General features: G+C 37.4%; 1 protein-coding gene across 1 annotated transcript in view; it reads left to right on the plus strand.

The window, feature by feature from the left end:
• The window catches only part of LEKR1 (leucine, glutamate and lysine rich 1), a 227,900-nt gene that overhangs the window by 158,354 nt on the left and 48,266 nt on the right, over positions 1-21,280 (plus strand). Inside the window, exons 10-11 of the mRNA XM_040265281.1 lie at positions 1,873-2,019; positions 3,279-3,477. Of these exons, the coding sequence (XP_040121215.1) occupies positions 1,873-2,019; positions 3,279-3,477 (346 nt within the window). The remainder of the gene's footprint in view (positions 1-1,872; positions 2,020-3,278; positions 3,478-21,280) is intronic.

Genomic DNA, 21,280 nt, shown 5'->3' on the forward strand with positions numbered 1-21,280 from the left:
ATGGTGACTGCAGCCATTAAATTAAAAGACGCTTACTCCTTGGAAGGAAAGTTATGACCAACCTAGATAGCATATTCAAAAGCAGAGATACTACTTTGCCGACTAAGGTCCGTCTAGTCAAGGCTATGGTTTTTCCAGTAGTCATGTATGGATGTGAGAGTTGGACTGTGAAGAAGGCTGAGCGCTGAAGAATTGATGCTTTTGAACTGTGGTGTTGGAGAAGACTCTTGAGAGTCCCTTGGACTGCTAGGAGATCCAACCAGTCCATTCTGAAGGAGATCAGCCCTGGGTGTTCTTTGGAAGGAATGATGCTGAAGCTGAAACTTCAGTACTTTGGCCACCTCATGCGAAGAGTTGACTCATTTGGAAAAGACTCTGATGCTGGGAGGGATTGGGGGCAGGAGGAGAAGGGGACGACAGAGGATGAGATGGCTAGATGGCATCACTGGCTGGATGGTATCACTGAGTCAATGGACGTGAATCTGAGTGAACTCTGGGAGTTGGTGATGGACAGGGGGGCCTGGCATGCTGCGATTCATGGGGTCACAAAGAATCGGACACGACTGAGCAACTGAACTAACTAACTAACTAACTCCATGTTGAGCCAGAGGAAGATGGGAGAGCCAGGGTAAAAAGACATCCTTAAGAACAAGTGACCTTTCAGAGGCTTTGACATTACTGTCTAAACCTGCCTCAAGATTTTGACTTCATAGGCAAGCTGTTATCCTGTCCCTTTCCTGTCTCTGTTTTGGTTCGTTGTCTTCCCCTCCTATGATCATGTGACAGCAGATATTCCTTAAGGTTCGTAGATGAACTAGGCTTTCCTCTCTCCACTTTCTTTCCCCAGTTAACTGTCTCTCAACTGAGCAAATTTGCTCTTGGAGCTCTGGTTTGAAGCACCAATAGAATTTCTAAATAGAGGTATCCTTAAGCAATTGGAGATGTGAAAGTCCTTCCAGAAAAAGAAGCTGGGCTCAGGAAAAAAACCCTTAAAATAGAGATATCTGATGAGACCCATAGAGATTCTAATTGAGTAGGGCTAGGCGGTGCCTGGGAATCTACCACACAGCAAGGTCCCAAACCTCTGCCTTGGAAAGACAGCAACCAACAGGCCACAAGATGTGCTCTCCAGAGGCCAGAGCCCAGCTTGCTCAGGGTGTCAGGGTGGGCTTTGCAAATTCAGGCACTCTCCCCACACTGCCCCTCCTTCCCCTCCCCTCCCCACAGCAGAGCCATTTGCCATGGTTGCACTGGGACCATTATGGAAAGTGTGAGACTTATAAGCTATGTAGCTTCAGAAGAGGAGGAAAAAAGATATGAAAAGCCAGAACTGGCTCTAGAAAAAAATCGGCAGAATTTCTGAATTTGGAGCAGGAAAGGAGTTATTGACTAGGAAATAATTCATCCTTAATACAAATCTAATTAATTATGTATTGCTTTGTCCTCCACGCTCAGCTGAGGTGGCTCCCTCAGGAGAAGAGGCTCCACTGGAAGGAAGAGAAGTAGTTCCTCAAGATCCTAGATGCTCGGGGTAGAGAAGGTCTGGCCAGCTTGGTCACAGGCACACTGGGGCTGGAGAGAGGGGTCTCCTTGGGGCATGGCACAGGAACAGTGCCAGAGAAAAGTGTGGCTGTTTTTAAAATTCTGTGTAAAGAAAGCCCTCAACTCTCATGCTTCCAGGCTATAAGGTCTCTTAGGCCAAGGCCAGAACTTGACCTGGAAACATGAATTTGTGACACCACTTCAAAGTATTACAGATTAAATAGTGTTTTGTGGGCTGGCCTGCAGACCTAATTCCTTCTTTTTGGAAAACTGCTGCTATAGTAAAATGTGTTGGGAATTTCCTGTAACCAACTTACAAATACATTTTAGAAAAACATATGTGTTTAAACTTGAAGGCTGCCCACGTATAACACTGAGAAATTCATTTACGAGTAATGTGTGGCCTACAGTGGTACCACTGATACACGCAGCTGTTTGTAACAGCTCACGCCGTACACCTTCATCCCCAGGAGCTGTGTAGGCCCTATCTTAGTAAATTCCAAGAAGAAAATATAGAATTATTGTGATTTATTTGCCAATAACATGACAGGATTAGTGAAGAATGTTGTTGGAGGAAAAGCTTCATTGTGTCCAAAGTTAGGTGCAACTGACTTGCATGTAAATGATTTTGTGAAATAAATAATATCTGTCTGTATCTCAAGCTATCTAGCTCTTTACCTACTTTAACTGAAATTTACCTAATTGCTCCCTGTCTCCCCAAAGCATATGTTTGAGGCTGTAGGGAAGGATTTTATTCCCCCTCTCTCACACACATTAACTTCTTTCACAATTTCTTCATCCTCTTCTCTTTCTCTTTTATAATTGAGAGCTATAGACCCTCACCTCAGAAAAATAGACATAAAGCCTGGCAAATTATTTCAGAAGATTCATGAAGCTTCCTGTTCTTCTGTATATGACATGACCCCTTGATTAAACATATCTGCTTCTCCAGGCTCTCTCTTCCCCATTCCTTCTTTTCTTTCTTCTCTCCTCCCCCGTTTCTCCCTTTCAAGCTCTCTCACCAGCCCTAAATTTCACAGTCGTGAGGAGCCCTCTGAATGCTTCTGTGGACATGATTTTGTTTTCACACAGCCCCAAGCAAGATGCATCGGGTGGTACTCATTAGAAGCAATCAGGAATCTGAAAACCAGCCTGAACTCTGCTCTCCTTACCACTTGCCACAGAGGAAAGAGCTTATTTTTCTTGTATAACTGTGCCATTCCCTCTTCACCAAGCCCTGTGTCCCTATGTCTGGTCTCACTCAGAAGGAACTTTTCTTCTAATTCACCAACCCAGAGGGAAAGCCATTTTCAAATTTGCACAAAGACTCTGGCCAGCAGAGTTGCGGCCCTCTCTTTTGAAGCAGGTATTATTTTCCACATTTTTCTCTTGAGGAAACTGAGGCTAAGCAAGGCTAAGTGTCTTGCTCAGGTTAACATAATTGGCAAAGACAGAGTCAAACTCTGTTGTATCTAGCTTTTAACCTGTGTTCCCCCCACTACTGTTTATACAGTTCTCTTAGCGTTTGTCCTGAAGGGATCCATTCTGTCAGCTTCTCTTTCTCAATCATGTAACACTGAATCTTCAAGGAACTTCCAGCCCTGCAGAAAGCAGAAAATCCCAGAGTACCCCCTCTCCCCTTCCCCTTGCTTTCTTACCCTACCTCTCCACTCTTCCAGGATTCTTTCATTCATTTAATAAATATAACGTGTTGACTTTTGCCTTCCTTTCTGTAGTGCCTTGGCAAAATCAGAAGTAGAACTAAATCTTCAAAACAAAAGTAGAATAAAAACATTTCACAACACATTCTATAAGAAGATAAACTTGGTGTTTAGTTACTTTTTTGAGGCTTGTCATACTTTCATGAAGGCTAGAAGCAATAACAATATAAAAAAGGATATGGAAGCAAGGTTTCAAGGGTTCTGTTACCTCGTGGTAGTGTAACTTAGTATTGAATATAAAAAGAATGGACTTTTAAGTTAAGCAAACATAAATTTAAATCCCAACTTGACCAGTCAAGTTTGGACAACTGGCTTAACCATTTTAAGGGTCATTGTCATTTTCTGTAAAATGGGCATATTAATAACAGCTACCTTCTTGTAAAAATTGAAGCATCTAGTATCATGCCTAGTAGGTTGTAGGTGCCCAGAAAGTACTGATTCCTTCTCTTTCATCTTCCCTTAGGTTGTTAACCTCTTAAAGCATCATATCTTATTAATGTTTATACCCTGCACTGGTGATTTAGATATTCAATAAATATCTGTTGAGTTCAGTATTATCTGCTTTACTCTTAAAGTTGTAAAGATTAGTCCATGGAGTGGTTTATTTTGGATGCACTTCTGTTAGTTTAAAACATTATGAAATGAAGTGTTCTAGTAATATCATTCTAAAATAACAAATCTTATCTGATATTTTCCCCCAGACTTACCTCTTTCTCTGATTTCCTGTCTATCAATAGCTTTCAGAACAAGAGACTTGCCAAACTTCTTATGATATCACAGACACTACTTTTAACAGAGGCAGGATTTGTGCAAAATCAAAATTATCTCTATGATTGACAATGTGAAGACATCGCTAAAAGAACAACTTGTGAAACAGAATTTAAAGCTGTCATTTGGCATTATGGTTTGACATTTGTTTGCAGTTATGTTTTTAACTACAATTAAGGGAATCTAGCTTTTTGCATATATGTATGAAATTAGATTCTCATTTTCTTTTTAGTCTAAGAATTTAAAAGTTAAAGGTTTTTTTTTTTTTTAAATAAATACTCAATTGTGAGTAGATCCTAATTTTCCTATTAGGTGAACTCCAAATGTTGTTTTTGAAATGTATTGATAAAATTACAGGGAAGAGAGCCCTAAGCTGGTATAAGCTTGAATCAGCTCTGCCTCTTGTGAATCGTGTCACTTTAGGTAGTCATTTACCACTCAGGATCTTGTAAAAATTAGGGAATTGCATTAATGTATCAGCAAATGGCAAGAAAGAATGACTATATCCCTAGAGCCTGAAACAGTGCCTGATACATAGTGGGTACTCAATAAATATTTGCTGGTTGGATGTATGGATGAATGGGAATGAATTTAATCCCAGCCAAACCATTGATCACAGAATTTAAAACTTGGAAGCTCTCATTGTCTGCTAGCAAGTTAGCTTCTGACTTGCCAAGTATCAGTTCAGACTCCTGGCTTCTAGGGATGATCTTCTTTATTGGATTCTTAGTAAAATCCAAATATAGGACCTGAATCTGTGTTGTTTCTTATTCTAAAGCATCAATATCTCTAGAACTGGTTCTAAAGAGGAAATTGGATATCTGTATGATATTCAAAAATAGTTATACATTTTCAGCTTTTTAATATATGAATATACCTCTAACAATATTTTATTTCTTAAAATCCTCCAGGTTTCTCCCAGAAAGTCTTACTAGAGTAAAAGTCAAAACTTCATAGTTTCTTTCAAGACAAAGAGTGGTTTTTCTTTTTCAGTGTCTTAAGATGATTTTATATTCCTGAATAATGTGCAAGCTCTTTCTTGAGTGTACTATCTAAGTGTGTTTTTATTTTTAGTATCAAGATTATCTTTTTCATACATATAATCATCTCTGTATACATTACTCAGTGCCCAGCCCATGATAATCAAGGACAGCGTGTTTGCAACATCATGTATAATCATTCTTTCTGTCTTGTCTCATTAGAGAATTGCACTGAAGAGTCAAGAACAGAGACTCAGCAGGAATCAAAGAGATATGAAAGTCCTAATTTCTGTAGCTATAATATCAAGCAAAATTATCATCCCACACAAGTTCATAAATTTTCTAACAGTTCTCAAAACATCTTATATTTTGTGGAAATGTCATAAAAAATATCACAACTCTTTGTCAATTTCATGAATGATTATCACTTCATTAACATTGTTTGAACCTTGGCTTACTATATTTTAACTTCTATAATCTACTAGCCTTTCACAGTTTTTATTCTAAACAGATAGATACACATATAACCCATTGTACTGGGTCCATTGGAGGAATGTACATGAAATGGATTCTACTTTTGTTGATATCAAAATTATAACTGTCTCCAAGAGACTAAAATTCAAGCACCTCAAATATTCAATACCATCCATTTTATAGTAAAGGTAACTTCTAATGTACTCATAGGCACCCATCTGAAAATGTTCACTGGAATTTTCTAATTGATAAAACCTCTTTTCCAATAGGAAACCTGGCTTAAGTAAAAAGTTGTTTTGCTTAATATTAATCTTCAGAACAGAGCTTCAATATAATTTACATTTTAACATTTACTATGTCTTTTAATCTTTAATAAAGAATCTGAATTAGAAAAAAAGAAAGAAAATGAATCAAATTGCCAGGATTCTGTTGCCTCTCCACTTCTAACAAGCACATAGCCAGTCATATCCATCCTATAGTACTGGTATTTTGAAAGCCAGGTGAAGTATTACTTTATTTCCATTGCCTGCTGCTCCTTATTTTGTCAAGTTTACTATTATAAGATTCTAATCTTATACCTGAAAGTTGTATAATAACACTTGAAAATAAACCAGCATAGTTTTCTATTGCTGCTGTAGCAATTACCACAAACTTCAAATAATACAAATATACACAGTTCTGGGGGTCAGAAGTCCAAATGAACGTTAAGGGGCTAAAATCAAGATGTCAGCAGGGCTGGCTCTTTCTGGAGGCTCCAAGGGGAGAACCCATTCCTTTTTTCTTCCAGCTTTTAGAAGCTGCTGGCATTCCTTGGATCCTGGTCTCATGAATCTAATCTGTGTTTCCAGTATCATATCACCACCTTCCCTTACCCTCCACATTAACCTTCTTGCCTCTTTCTCATAAAGACCTTGATAATTATACTTAGGGTACACCCAAATAAACTAGGATAATCTCCTCATCTGAAGATCCTTAATATTATCACATCTGCAAAGTTCCTTATGCCATATTTACAGACTCTGGATTAGAATATGAATATCTTTGAAGGCAATTATTTAGCCTACCACCACTGTGATGAGTTAAAGATAGCTATTATCAACCCTAGAGCAACCATTAGATAAAGCTAAACAGAGAGTTATAACTAATATGGCAACAAAGCAGATGCAAGTGAATCATAAGCCATATGTTGTTGTTGTTCAGTCTCTAAAATTCTGCAACCCATGGACTGCAGCACACCAGGCTTCCTTATCTTTCACTGTCTCCCAGAGTTTGCTCAGATTCATGTCCATTGAGTCAGTGATGCTATCCAAAGAAGGCAAAGAAGGCAAAGCAAACAACAGATAGGACAAATAGGCAAGATAATGGATTTAAATCCTACTCTGTCACAATTCAATTAAATGTAAATTGCCTAAGCTTTAAAAGACAGAGATTTTTAAATTGTATAAGAAAGTAAGATTCAGCCATATAATGCCTACAGGAAATATATTTTAAAAGTAAAGACACAAAAAGCAAAAAATAAAAGAATAGGGACTTCCCTAGTGGTCCAGTGGTTAAGAATCTTCCTTGCAACATGAGGGATGTGGGTTCATTCCCTGGTCAGGGAACTAAGATACCACATGCCATGGAGCAACTAAGCCCATGCACCCCAACTGCTGAGCCCATGCACCACAACTGGAGAGTCTGGGCACTGCAACAAAAGATTCCCCATTATGCAACTAAGACCTGACACAGCCAAATAAGTCAATAATAAATTATATAAGATAAAAGAATGGAAAAAGATACACCATGCTGACACTAATCAAGAAAAGCTAGAATGTGTTTATTAATATTAAGCAAGGTAGATTTTAGAACAGAGACTATTACCAGGAATAAATAAATTCATTTCATAATGATAAATGAACCAATTCATCAGAAGGACATGACAGTCCTAAATGTTTGTGCATCTAATATGAGAACTTCAAAGTGCATTAAGTAAATACTTAAAGAACTACAAGGAGAAGTAGACAAATTCAGTTATTTTTGAAAGGCCAATAGCTCTCAATAATAGATAAAACATACACAGCACAATTAGTCAGGCTATAGAAAACAAACTTTACAGTCAATCAAATTCACCTATTTTGTCCAACAAAAGCAGAGTACACCTTTTTTCTCCAAGGGCATAAAAAATATTCACCAAGACAGACCATATAATTTAACTATAAAACAAAACCAAAGAAATTTTAAAAGACTCAAACCATACAAAGTGCATTCCCTGGTATCAATTTAATTGACTTAGGAATAAATTACAGAAAAGTATCTGGAAAATCCCCCAAATATTTATGAATTATAAAACAATTCTAAATAAGATATGGGTCAAGGAAAATGTCAAAAGGGAAATTATGAAGATTTTTTAACTAAATGGAAATGAAAACATCAAAATGTGTGGAACATCACTAAAGCAAAACATCAGGGGGCAAATTTATGGCATTAGGCCATATATGTCTATGTGAAAAAAGAAAAAAAGCCAGCTTCCACATTAAGAAGTTAGAAAAAGAAGAGCAAACAGAACCCAAGATAAACATAAGAAAGTAAATAATAAAGATCAGAGCAGAAGTCAGTGACATAGGAAACAAAAACAATATAGGATATCAGTTTAAAAATTAGTTTCTTTAAGGAGGTCAATAACATTAATAAACCTCATGTCAGACTCACCAGGACAAAAGAGAGAAGACAAAAATTTACCAATATCAGAAATGAGAGCAGTGACATTACGTTCTTCAGATCCGAATACATTTATAGAGGAATATATTTTAAACAACCTTATGCCATTATTTTTTAAATTCAAAAATATTGCTAAAAAAGTCTATCCATCACCTGAGCCTACAGTGAGTCTTGGTAGTAGCATCAAAAATCACTGATCATGGATCATCATAAATATAATAAACATGAAAAATTTGAAATATTGGCAAGAATTACCAAGATGTGACACAAAGTGGGCAAATGCTGTTGGAAAAATGGCACCACAAAGCCATTTGCTTGACTATGCCATTAACTTTGACTGCTCTGAAAAAATGGACACATTTTTTTGAAATACAAACTTCCAAAGCTCACCAAAATGAAATAGATAACCTGAATTTATAGTTTAAATTTTTCCCACAAAGCAAACTTTAGGCCCAGAAGTTTTTCCAAGCATTTAAGGAAGAAATAGTACTAATTCTACTTAAACTCTTCCACAAAATTAAGGAAGAAGGAATAGTTAACTTATTTCATGAGGCTAGTATTACCTTGATACCAAAATCTGACAAAAACATACAAGCAAATTAACAGACCAACATCTGCCATGAGCATAGATGCAAAAATTCTAAACAAAATTTAGCAAATTGAATCTAGCAACTTGAAAAGTGAAAGAAATCATGAATGTGTGGGGTTTATCTCAAGGATGCAAAATCGGTTTAACATTCAAAAATCAATTATTGTTATTCAAAAATTTCAAAAGAAAAACTATGATTATGTCAACAGAAACAAAACAAGTTGGCAAACTGCAATGTTTGTTCCTAAATTTTTTAAAAAACCTCAGAAGAGTAGGAATAGAGGAGAACTTCCTCAGATTGATACAAGGCATCTACAAAAACCTACAGATAACATCATCCTTAATAATGATAGACTGTATACTCTCCTCCTAAGATTAAGATCAAGAAAAAAACATCCACTGTCATCAGTTCTGTTCATTGTGCTGAAAGTTCTAGTCAGTACAGTCAGGCAAGAAAAAGTAATATCAGACTGGAAAGGAAGAAATTAAATTTTGTAGTCACAGATGATATGCCCACTAACATGAAAACTATAGAACCACAAAAGAAGTTACTAGAACTAATAGATGAGTCTGACAAAAAGTTGCAAGGAAAAAAGCCAACATCCAAACCCCAAATTAATTTCTATATATTTTCACAGAACGATTGAAATTAAAAAGCTGTATGTATAAAAAATATTTCAAAACACATGAAGTACTTAGTGATGAATCTGACAAATAATGTGCCAGACTGTATATTGAAAACTACAAATCATTGCTGAGATAAATTAAGAGGATCTAAATAAATGGAGAGAACAGAAGTCTCAATGTTTTTAACATTTATGGATTTATAGATTCAATGCAATCACAATCAAACTTACAGCAAACTTCATGTAGAGATTAACAAGCTAATTCTGAAATTCATATAGAAATGCAAAGGACCTAGAAAAACAAAAACAACATTGAAAAAGCTTTGAGCCAAAAGATTAAAGTCACTACCTGACTTCAAGATTTATTATAAAATTATAAATAATCAAGGCAATGTGGACTTAGTCTCAAGATAGACAAATACTAATAGGTCAATGGAGCAGAATTAAGAATACAGAAATAGGCACAAATGTATAGTTAACTGATTTTCTACATGGGTGCCAAAGCAAGTCATGTGAGAACATACAGTTTTTGTGACCATTGGTGGAACAAATGTATACCCATATGCAAAAAAAAATGAACTTTGATTCATAGTGTGAAATATATATAGAGAGATTAATTCAAAATAGATCATACATCTAAATACTGAACATAAAATTATAAAACTTCTAGGAGAAAACAGGAGCCATATCTTTGTGACCTTGAATTAGGCAAAGATTTCTTAAGATTCAAAACCAAAAGCAAAAAAACAAACAAACCAAAAGCACAATCCATAAAGAAAAAAAACTTGATAAGTTGGACTTCATCAAAGTTAAAACTTCTGTTCTTTAAAAGGCATTGTTTAGAGAATATAGACAAGCCATCATCATAGATTTGTATAATACATTGGTATATGTCATAAAGGACTTGTTTTCAGAATATGTAGACTTATTTTCAGAATATGTAAAGAACTTTAGAAACTCAGGTGACCATAAACAACCAATAAAAAAAGAGCAGAAGATTTGAACAGATACTTCACCAAAATATACAGATGGCCCATAAACACATAAAAAAAGATACTCTACATTATTAGGCATTAGGGAAATGCAGAATAAAACTGTAATTAGATACAACGACACACTTCTGTTTTTAAATATTTTTTGTTTTTCTTTTTTGCCCACACCTCTTGGCATGTGGGCTCTTAGCTCCCAGACCAGGGATTGAACCCATGCCTCCTGCTGTGGAAGCATGGGGGCTTAACCCTGGACCTATAGGGAAGTCCCATGACCACACACTTTTAGAACAGCTAAAATTAAAAAGCCTGAACATTACCAATTGTTGGTAAAATGTGGAAAGACTGGACCTCTCATATTCTGCTGGCTGGAATGTAAAACAGTACAACTCTTTGGAAAACAGTATGAAAGTTTCTTAAAAAGTTTAATATACACTTACTTACCTTGCTACCTAGCCATTTCACACCTAGCTATTTACCCAAGAGAAATAAAGGGAAACATCCATACAAATACTTGTATACAGATATTAATAGCTATGTTTCTAAGAGCCAAAACCTGTGAAACAACCTAAATGTCCATCACAGATGAATGGATAAACAAATTATGATATATCCAATTGATGAAATATTACTCAGCAAAAAAGATAATGAACTATTACTTCATGGTACAACATGGACAGATTGAAAAGGAATTATGCCAAGTAAAAGATACCAAACAAAAAAATATACTGTATGATATATGGAGAATTTTTATAGAATTCTGAAAATACAAACCAATGTATAGACAGAAAGCTAACTTTTGATTTCTGAGGGCAAGAAGGCAGGAGTGAAGGATTTAAAAAGGGCATGGTGAAACTTTGGGGGATAATAGAGATGTCATTATTTTGATTTTACACACATTATTTTGGTTTTGCACACATATGTTTATATATACCTTTAAAACTCATCCCTCTAGTATATGCTTTTAAAATGTATTTGATTGTTTTCAACTATATCAAAACAAATCTGTTTTTTTTTTATTATTATTCTCTCGAAACCATTTCTCCTCCAAATCTATGGGTAGGAAATAAGTGAAAAAAGCTCTCTCTCAATGGGGCAAAATCTCTAATGCTACCTTCTGATGTGGTAAGACTGTATAATGAAAAAAAAAAAAAAGTACATCTCAGATAGGAAAGCCAGGAGCTGTGGTGAAAAATGGACTGAGAAATTACTCCCAGGTGAAAGAACCACAGTCTAAGCAAGGATTTTTCTTCACCTTCAGAGTAGAAATCCTCACAGTTCCTTCCAGTAGGATTTCAGAGTTGTGATGGACTCCACAGGGTGTCTGTTGGTTTACTGTGCACCTAATGAGAGGACTATACTGTCCACACCTGATTCACATCAAACATGTCCATTTGATTTGTTCTTGCCATTGAAATATGAGAGAAGTGATATGTACTGATTTCTGAGCAGATGCTTTAACAGATCCTATGTTTGGGCAATTTTTCTCTTCTGTCTGCCACAAAAACAGCATTCCCAGGTAGGAGTTGCTCCTTGGGCTATATCCTAGAACAAAACATGAGGAGCAGAGCAGCAGATGACATATGAGCAAAAAAAATAAACTTTGACATTGTAAGCCTCTGAGATTACAGACATGTTGAGTTTTGGATGATTCTGAAATTAAAAGAGCAATCAGGTGGAGAGTTGGAAACTTGAGTCAGATACTAACAGAACAGATGTGCAGTGGAGATAAAATCTGGGAGTTGTCAGCAACTATACTGCATTTTAACCATAGGCATGGATAAGATCAGTTAGAGAAACGAGGGAGAGAAAGAGAAAAAGAGGCCCCAGAATGAAGTGCTGAGGAACATGAACATGTAATTGACAGGCAGATAAAGATGAGTCTGCAAAGGAGACAGGAATGGCCAAATATTTGGAAGAAAGCCATAAACAAGGTTTTAGTGTAATCCTACTTTTGCTGTCCTCATTCTTTTGTTCCTTCTGCTTCACTTCCTCTTCTCTAGCCTAGAGACTGCTGAGCAAGCATCAGAACCTGCTAGATCTGCCTCACATTTTAAAAGATAAACCTTCCTTTTATATTGCTGGATTTTGAGCACCATCTGGACAGGGACCCTGTCCTCATGCACCTCTTTCTCTCCAGGGCTTGATGACACTGTCCTGTCTATAGTGTGCCTAGTGGGCAGGAAAGTCCACCCTGCTGCTCACTTGCCAATTTCTTCTCCTTGGTCTTTCACTTTAATATTCTTTTCTCCAAATACCCATACTACTATTGCTCAGGCTAGTTATTTTTATAAATATTGAGTAGATACATAAAAAATTTAGATAGGTTTAAAGTGTGATGCTGGATCATGGAAAAAGCAAGAGAGTTCCAGAAAAACATCTATTTCTGCTTTATTGACTATGCCAAAGCCTTTGACTGTGTGGATCACAATAAACTGTGGAAAATTCTGAGAGAGATGGGAATACCAGACCACCTGACCTGCCTCTTGAGAAACCTATATGCAGGTCAGGAAGCAACAGTTAGAACTGGATATGGAACAACAGACTGGTTCCAAATAGGAAAACGAGTATATCAAGGCTGTATATTGTCAGCCTGCTTATTTAACTTATATGCAGAGTACATCATGAGAAACGCTGGGCTGGAGGAAGCACAAGCTGGAATCAAGATTGCCGGGAGAAATATCAATAACCTCAGATATGTAGATGACACCACCCTTATGGCAGAGAGTGAAAAGGAACTAAAAAGTCTCTTGATGAAAGTGAAAGAGGAGAGTGAAAAAGTTGGCTTAAAGCTCAACATTCAGAAAACGAAGATCATGGCATCTGGTCCTATCACTTCACGGCAAATAGATGGGGAAACAGGAGAAAAACTGTCAGACTTTAATATTTTGGGCACCAAAATCACTGCAGATGGTGATTGCAGCCATGAAATTAAAAGACACTTACTCCTTGGAAGGAAAGTTATGACCAACCTAGATAGCATATTCAAAAGCAGAGATATTACTTTGCTAACAAAGGTCCATCTAGTCAAGGCTATGGTTTTTCCAGTAGTCATGTATGAATGTGAGAGTTGGACTGTGAAGAAAGCTGAGTGCCGAAGAATTGATGCTTTTGAACTGTGATGTTGGAGAAGACTCTTGAGAGTCCCTTGGACTGCAAGGAGATCCAACCAGTCCATCCTAAAAGAGACCAGTCCTGGGTGTTCATTGGAAGGACTGATGCTAAAGCTGAAACTCCAGTACTTTGGCCACCTCATGTGAAGAGTTGACTCATTGGAAAAGACTCTGATGCTGAGAGGGATTGGGGGCAGGAGGAGAAGGGGACAACAGAGGATGAGATGGCTGGATGGCATCACCGACTCGATGGACATGAGTTTGGGTGAACTCCGAGAGATGGTGATGGACAGGGAGGCCTGGCGTGCTGCGATTCATGGGGTCACAAAGAGTTGGACACAACTGAGCGACTGAACTATACTGAACTGAAAGTGTGAAGAACTACAATACAGTGAACACTCAGTTTAGGAAAAAGAAGCTTACCATTAGCATTGAAGTCCCTTGGTGCTTCACCCTAATTCCACCACATGGCATCCTTGAAGAGAAGGGTAATTCCTCACACTGATTAAAGGCATCCACAAAATACTACAGAAAACACCCATTGTTCCTTTGCGTCACTCTATAATTTTACTGAGGCTTTCCAGGTGGCAGTAGCGATAAAGAATCAGCCTGCCAATTTGGGGATGCAGGAGACACGGGTTCAATCCCTGGGTTTTGGAAGATCCTCTGGAGAACAAAATTGCAACCCACTCCAGTATTCTTGCCTAGAAAACTCCATGAACAAGAGCCCTGGTGTGCTGTAATCCATGGAGTTGCAAAGTCGGACACAACTGAGCACACGTGCACATAATTTAACTGAGTATATTTGTATTCCAAAGAAAAAGATTTTGCATATATTTTGTCTTCATGGAACTAAAATTATACTATATGCATTACTCAGTGATTTACTCTTTGTGCTCAAGATTATATCCCTGGGATTTTTGTCCATGATGTTACATGTAGCTGAAAATCATTCATTTCTTCATCTGCATTATGTTCTAAAGTATACCACAATTTGCTTATCTTTTCTGCTTTAGCTATATTTCATAACTTTTGATGTGTAGAAATTTCATTATTATTCAATTCTAAGTATTTTAAATGTCAATTATGATTTTTCATTTGACCCAAGAGTTAATCAGAAACACATTTATTTAAAATTTCCAAATACATGGAGATATTTATCTTTTCTAACTGATATTTCTTTGTATTCAGAGAATATAGATTTTCACAGTGCTGTTCAGTAGAGGTATAATGTGAGCCACATATGTAATTTTTACAAATTTAATTGCCACATTAAAAGAGTAAAAGTAAACAGGTAAAATTTATCTTAATATATTTTAGTTAACCCAGTATATCCAAACTATTATTTAAATATCTAATCATCAATTAAAATTATCAGACATTTTAGATTTTTTTGAGTTTTCAAAACTGCTGTGTATTTTACATTTATAGCACATTCTAATTTGGACAAGTTATACTTTAATTGCTTGGAAGCTACATGTGACTGCTGCTGCTGCTGCTAAGTTGCTTCAGTCATGTCTGACTCTGTGGGACCCCATAGATGGCAGCTCACCAGGCTCCTCCATCCCTGGGATTCGCTAGGCAAGAATACTGGAGTGGGTTGCCATTTCCTTCTCCAATGCATGAAAGTGAAAAGTCAAAGTGAAGTCGCTAAGTCATGTCCAACTCTTAGCGACCCCACGGACTGCAGCCTACCAGGCTCCTCCATGCATGGGATTTTCCAGGCAAGTGTACTGGAGTGGGGTGCCATTGCCTTCTCCGACATGTGACTAGTGGCTACCATTTTGGACTATACAGGTTTATAGTCTTTAACAGTTATTTAAAATTTGTTGAAATTTATGTTCTGGCCTGGTATGTGGTCAATTCCATGTAAACTGAAAAATATTTATATATTTTCCCACTAATTGGGCATCTTAAATCAATATCCCTGAAATTAATCTTATTTGCATTAAGTCCTCTATAATTTTTACTGAATTAATTGTCTGGCTGACCATAGGTTGCTACAATACATATTACAGGAGAACCATTCACATAACAGCCTAGAGTTATGCAGTGTACACTTTCATGCCTTATACAGTGGTCCCAGATTGACTTACTATAACTAAGGAAGCTGTGTTTAATTCTACCGCTATGGTGTGGGTTTGACAGTGTTTCCTTTAAGTTCCAAAAAGTTTTGCTTTATATATTTTGAGGGTATTTTAATAGGTGCTATAAGTTTAGAATATTCATAGTGAATTATCCTGTTAGTATTATCAGCCCAGAGTAATGAACTTTTGTCTTAAAGTCTATTTTGTCTGATATTAATATAGTTACATACTTCTTTTTCTTTAATATGTCCCTGTTAGAAATCTTTTCATGTCCTTATGATTTAGGAATGTCTTTTACAAAGAGGCTATTGCTAGAATTTGTATTTATCAAGCCTGTTTCTGTCTTTTAACTCATGTGTTTAGTTTATTTGCCATTATTATGATTGTTACTCTAAGCTTTCTATTTCTCCCTCCTTTTTTGCACTCTTTTCTCCTTTTGGGACTTGGACAGGGGCAGTATTGTTAGAGTTTCTTTTATATTCTTAGTGCATCTTCTTCTAGTGGCATATTTTATTCTTTTAGTGGTTATTTTTGAGATTTTTGCCATGCAAACTTAATGAAGTCCAAAATTAATATATCCTGAATAATGCAAACTTCTCTTGAATATCTCAAACTTCTCTTGAATAACACTTGAGCTCTGATAGTTGCCATCCTGACATACATTCTACATTTTTGTTTAGTGTTCTAGTTCTGATCTTCTGACAGCCCCACTAATTATATGCAATCAAAACTAATTTTTTATACAGGTAATATTTATTTAGAAGGACCTACATATAGAGTCTCTACATAATTTTCAAGGTCCAGCACAATATGAAAATGTGGAGCCTCTTCAAAAAAAGACAAAGAAGTTTTTCCTTTCCATAACATCTCTCTCTCAACTGGTCATGGTCTTTTTTTGTTTATTTGCTATTGAATCTTGTGCTCCCTTGGGCACAGAGAAATCCCAGCATGGATGCAGGCTCTCACAGGCACCAGGGACCTGCCGCAGACTCAGCAAATGGGACACAGTTAGCAGACCCAACCCTCCCCTGCCTGTGCCCAGGCCTGCATTCTCACTAGAAGCAGAGGATGGCAGGAGGTGGGACTATGCGTGAGCCAAGATTCCAAGCCCCTAGTACATGCTTGACTGTCCTATCAGACCTCACTTACAAAGCACAGATACAAAGATAAAGTTAACTCCTCAATGGTGACCACAGAGCATTAAACCTGAAGTGCAGTCTCCTTCAGTGTATAGGCCCTATGCAACTATCCTGATCACACACCCAAGAAGCCCTCCCTGCCTGTATGTTTGCCAGTTCCTTTGCTCACCATTTTTTCTTGATCATCTGACTTTCCTTCTGAGATCATATTCCTTCCTGCAAAGCATATTTTTTAGCAGTCCTTTAACTGTCAGTAAACACAAGATTTTATTTTTCTGAGCATATTTTATTTCAGCCTCTTTCTGAAAGTTTTGCTGGGTACCCAACTTCAGGTTGATGGTTATTTTCTCATGGGGTTTCTAATGTTGTTGTCTTTGGCCTTTCCTGTTTTTACTGGAGAGTAAGCTTTCAATGTATGGATGTGAGAGTTGGACTGTGCAGAAGGCTGAGCACCAAAGAATTGATGCTTTTGAACTGTGGTGTTGGAGAAGACTCTTGAGAGTCCCTTGGACTGCAAGGAGATGCAACCAGTCCATTCTGAAGGAGATCAGCCCTGGGACTTCTTTGGAAGGAATGATGCTAAAGCTGAAACTCCAGTACTTTGGCCACCTCATGCGAAGGGTTGACTCATTGGAAAAGACTCTGATGCTGGGAGGGATTGGGGGTAGGAGAAGAAGGGGACGACCGAGGATGAGATGGCTGGAGGTCATCACTGACTTGATGGACGTGAGTCTGAGTGAACTCCGGGAGTTGTGATGGACAGGGAGGCCTGGCATGCTGCGATTCATGGGGTCGCAAAGAGTCGGACACGACTGAGCGACTGAACTGAACTGAACTGAAGCTTTCAATATGTTTGAGTTCCTTTGAAGATAATGTTTTGTTTCCTCTCCATCTTCTTTTGAGGTCTCTTTAACTTCAGTATTCTTCATTTTCACTATCAGGTCCCAGATATGAGATTTGTTTTTATTTATCTTGCTTGGAATCCTTTGGGCTCCCTAGATTTGTTGTAATGTCCTTCCTCTCCCTTTCTCTTTCTTTTGCTTCTGAAATGAAAAATAGATAAATACTAGATCTTTTCACTCTGTCCTCCATATGCCAAGCTCTTTTTTATTTTACATATTTTTTACTTCCTGTACTCAGTTCAGTTCAGTCACTCAGTCATGTCTGACTCTTTGTGACCCTGTGGACTGCAGCATGCCAGGCTTCCCTGTCCATCACCAGCTCCTAGAGCTTGCTCAAACTTATGTCCATCGAGTTGGTGATGTCATCCAACCATCTCATCCTCTGTCTTCCCCTTCTCCTCCTGCCTTCAATCTTTCCCAGCATCAGGGTCTTTTCCAATGAGTCAGTTCTTCACATCAGGTGGCCAGAGTATTGGAGTTTCAGCTTCAGATCAGTCCTTCTAATCAATATTCAGGACTGATTTCCTTTAGGATGGACTGGTTGGATCTCCTTGCAGTCCAAGGGACTCAAGAGTCTTCTCAAATACCTCAGTTTAAAAGCATCAATTCTTCGGTGCTCAGCTTTCTTCACAATCCAATTCTCACATCCATACATGACTACTGGATAAACCATAGCTTTGACTAGACAGACCTATGTTGGCAAAGTAATGTCTCTGCTTTTTAATATGCTATTTAGGTTGGTCATAACTTTTCTTCCAAGGAGAAAGTGTACTTTTAATTTCATGGCTGCAGTCACCATCTGCAGTGATTTTGGAGCACCCAAAAATAAAGTCTCTGACTGTTTCCATTGTTTCCACATCTATTTGCCATGAATGATGGGACCAGATGCCATAATCTTAGTTTTCTGAATGTTGAGTTTTAAGTCAGCTTTTTCACTATCCTCTTTTCACTTTCATCAAGACATCCTTCAGTTCCTCTTCACTTTCTGCCGCAAGGGTGGTGTCATCTGCATATCTGAGGTTATTGATATTTCTCCCGGCAATCTTGATTCCAGCTTGTGCTTCATCTAGCCCAGCATTTCACATGGTGTACTTCCTGTACTGTACCCTGTATAATTTTTTGAATCTCCCTTTCAGCTTATTACTTCATTTTTTAACTGTGAGTAATCTGCTGTAGGATCATCTACTGTGTTTTCATCTCAATTATTATGTTTTATTTCTACAAATTCAATTGGTTCTTTTCAGATTTCATTAGTCATTTATGTTAATCTTTCATTTCTTCTAACATACTGAATATCCTTATTTTATATTCTATATCTGAAAATACTTTAGAATTTGTGACTTTGATTATGCTGTCATTTGTGTCTGCTCATTCTTCCCCTTACTGGCTTTTTAAAAAATAAATTTGTGAGTTTTAAAATTATGATCTCATGGGTCTTGAAATCTGTAGGAATTCTTTGATTTTCAGATTTAAGTTGGTTTCTCCCCAAAATGTTGGTGTTTTTCTACCAGGCATCTAGAGACAGGGTTATCCTAGTACAATTTTATGGTATCTCTTCAATTTGAGGCTTTTGGGGACACTCAGGTAGTGTGAGTTCAGGATAAAAACCTGCATTAGTATTGGCTTGCGTTTACAAATTCTTGTAGAGATTTGTATTTTCCCCTCCACTTAGCACCAAAATTCAAGCTAGAAATTTGGGTTTTGTTCCTTGACAGGAGATGTTTTTTGTATTTTGTACATACTGGGTGTGAGTTTCATATTCTGACATACAGTATGACAGAAATGACATACTGCATGTGTTGCTCTTTGAGATACAATTTTATGCAGATAAGTTTCCTCTCAAGCTCTTCCTTTCTGTCCTGACTCCAGTGCCCTTCATGGCTGTGAAATTTAATGCTCAAGTACATCATATTTGGAAAGTACCTTCAAGGTGAGAGTTGGCTTTAATTCTCAACTTATTGTTGGAGTTATTCCTTTCACTTCATTTTTTTTAATGAAGTTTGGAGTAATTTTGTATTTACAGAAAAGTTAACAAAGACAGTAAAAGGATTTGTTTCCTTGGTCCCATTTTTTATAACCATGGCACATATGTAAAAACTAAGAAATTAATATGGGTATAATACAAATAACTAACCTACAGACTTTATTCAAATTTTACTAGTTTTCCACTGATAACATTTTCCTATTCTTTTTCTTGATTTGTGTGTCCTTCATCTTCCTAACTTTTTGTCCTGGTCACTAATGAATTTTAAGACTTTTTTTTAATAAGTGAAAAAACACTTATTTTCAGTAGAAAAGTTGTCAAGGTACCTAGTCTGACACATTTCTAAAAAGAAGTCTAAGGAGTTTTATCCTTTTCAATGGTTACCAAGTCCAGCTGTCTTTGTGGACTTGGTTACCAAGTCCAGCTGTCTTTGTGACCTCAAAATTTTCTAGCCTAGAAATGTAGGCACTAGTTTTATTTTAAAATGTTTAATAATATTCTAAGAGTGAGGCAAGAATAGAGATCAAGCAATAGGTTGACAATCTATCACAATACTCTAGGTGGGAAATGAAGTCAATAACCTTAACTGTTGGTAGTCATAAAGGAAGGGAAGAAATAGTTTGAGGTACACCAGGGAGCAGAATACATAGAACTTGTTACTGAATGGAAGGGCTTCCCTGGTGACTCAGATGATAAAGAGTCGGCCTGCAGTGCATGAGACTGGGGTTCAATCCCTGGGTCAGGAAGATCCCTGGGGAAGGGAATGGCTACCCACTCCAATATTCTTGCCTGGAGAATCCCATGGGCAGGGTAGCCTGGTGGGCTGTAGTCCATGGGGCTGCAAAGAGTCGGATGTGACTGAGCAGCTAACACACACACACATACACACTGAATGGATGTAGTAGAACAAGAAGGGTCAGCGATGACTCAGGGATTTCATGCTAAAGATTTTGATTGTTGAAGCTTTCAAAGTCCAAAAGAAAGGCAACATTGTGGGAGATGATGATGAATTTCTTTTTTGACATATGGAATCTTTAGTGTTGATGGCTCATCAGAGTGGAGATGTTTAACAGGAAGTTATAAATGAAAGTCACAAATCTGAGAAAGAGGATGATGATGAAAAACAAAGGGATTAGAAAGAGGAATAAGCAATGGAGAAGAATCACTTACACAGAAAATAATTAGGGTTATGTGTGGATCACAATAAACTGTGCAAAATCCTGAAAGAGATGGGAATACCAGACCACCTGACCTGCCTCTTGAGAAATCTGTATGCAGGCCAGGAAACAACAGTTAGAACTGGACATGGAACAACAGACTGGTTCCAAATAGGAAAAGGAGCACGTCAAGGCTATATATTGTCACCCTGCTTATTTAACTTCTATGCAGAGTACATCATGAGAAACGCTGGACTGGAAGAAACACAAGCTGGAATCAAGATTGCCGGGAGAAATATCAATAACCTCATATATGCAGATGACACCACCCTTATGGCAGAGAGTGAAGAGGAACTAAAAAGCCTCTTGATGAAAGTGGAAGAGGAGAGTGAAAAAGTTGGCTTAAAGCTCAACATTCAGAAAACGAAGATCATGGCATCTGGTCCCATCACTTCATGGGAAATAGATGGGGAAACAGTGGAAACAGTGTCAGACTTTATTTTGGGGGG

This window comes from Oryx dammah, unplaced genomic scaffold, assembly GCF_014754425.2.
Source record: "Oryx dammah isolate SB20612 unplaced genomic scaffold, SCBI_Odam_1.1 HiC_scaffold_2, whole genome shotgun sequence".
In the NCBI taxonomy this organism is placed as follows: domain Eukaryota; kingdom Metazoa; phylum Chordata; class Mammalia; order Artiodactyla; family Bovidae; genus Oryx; species Oryx dammah.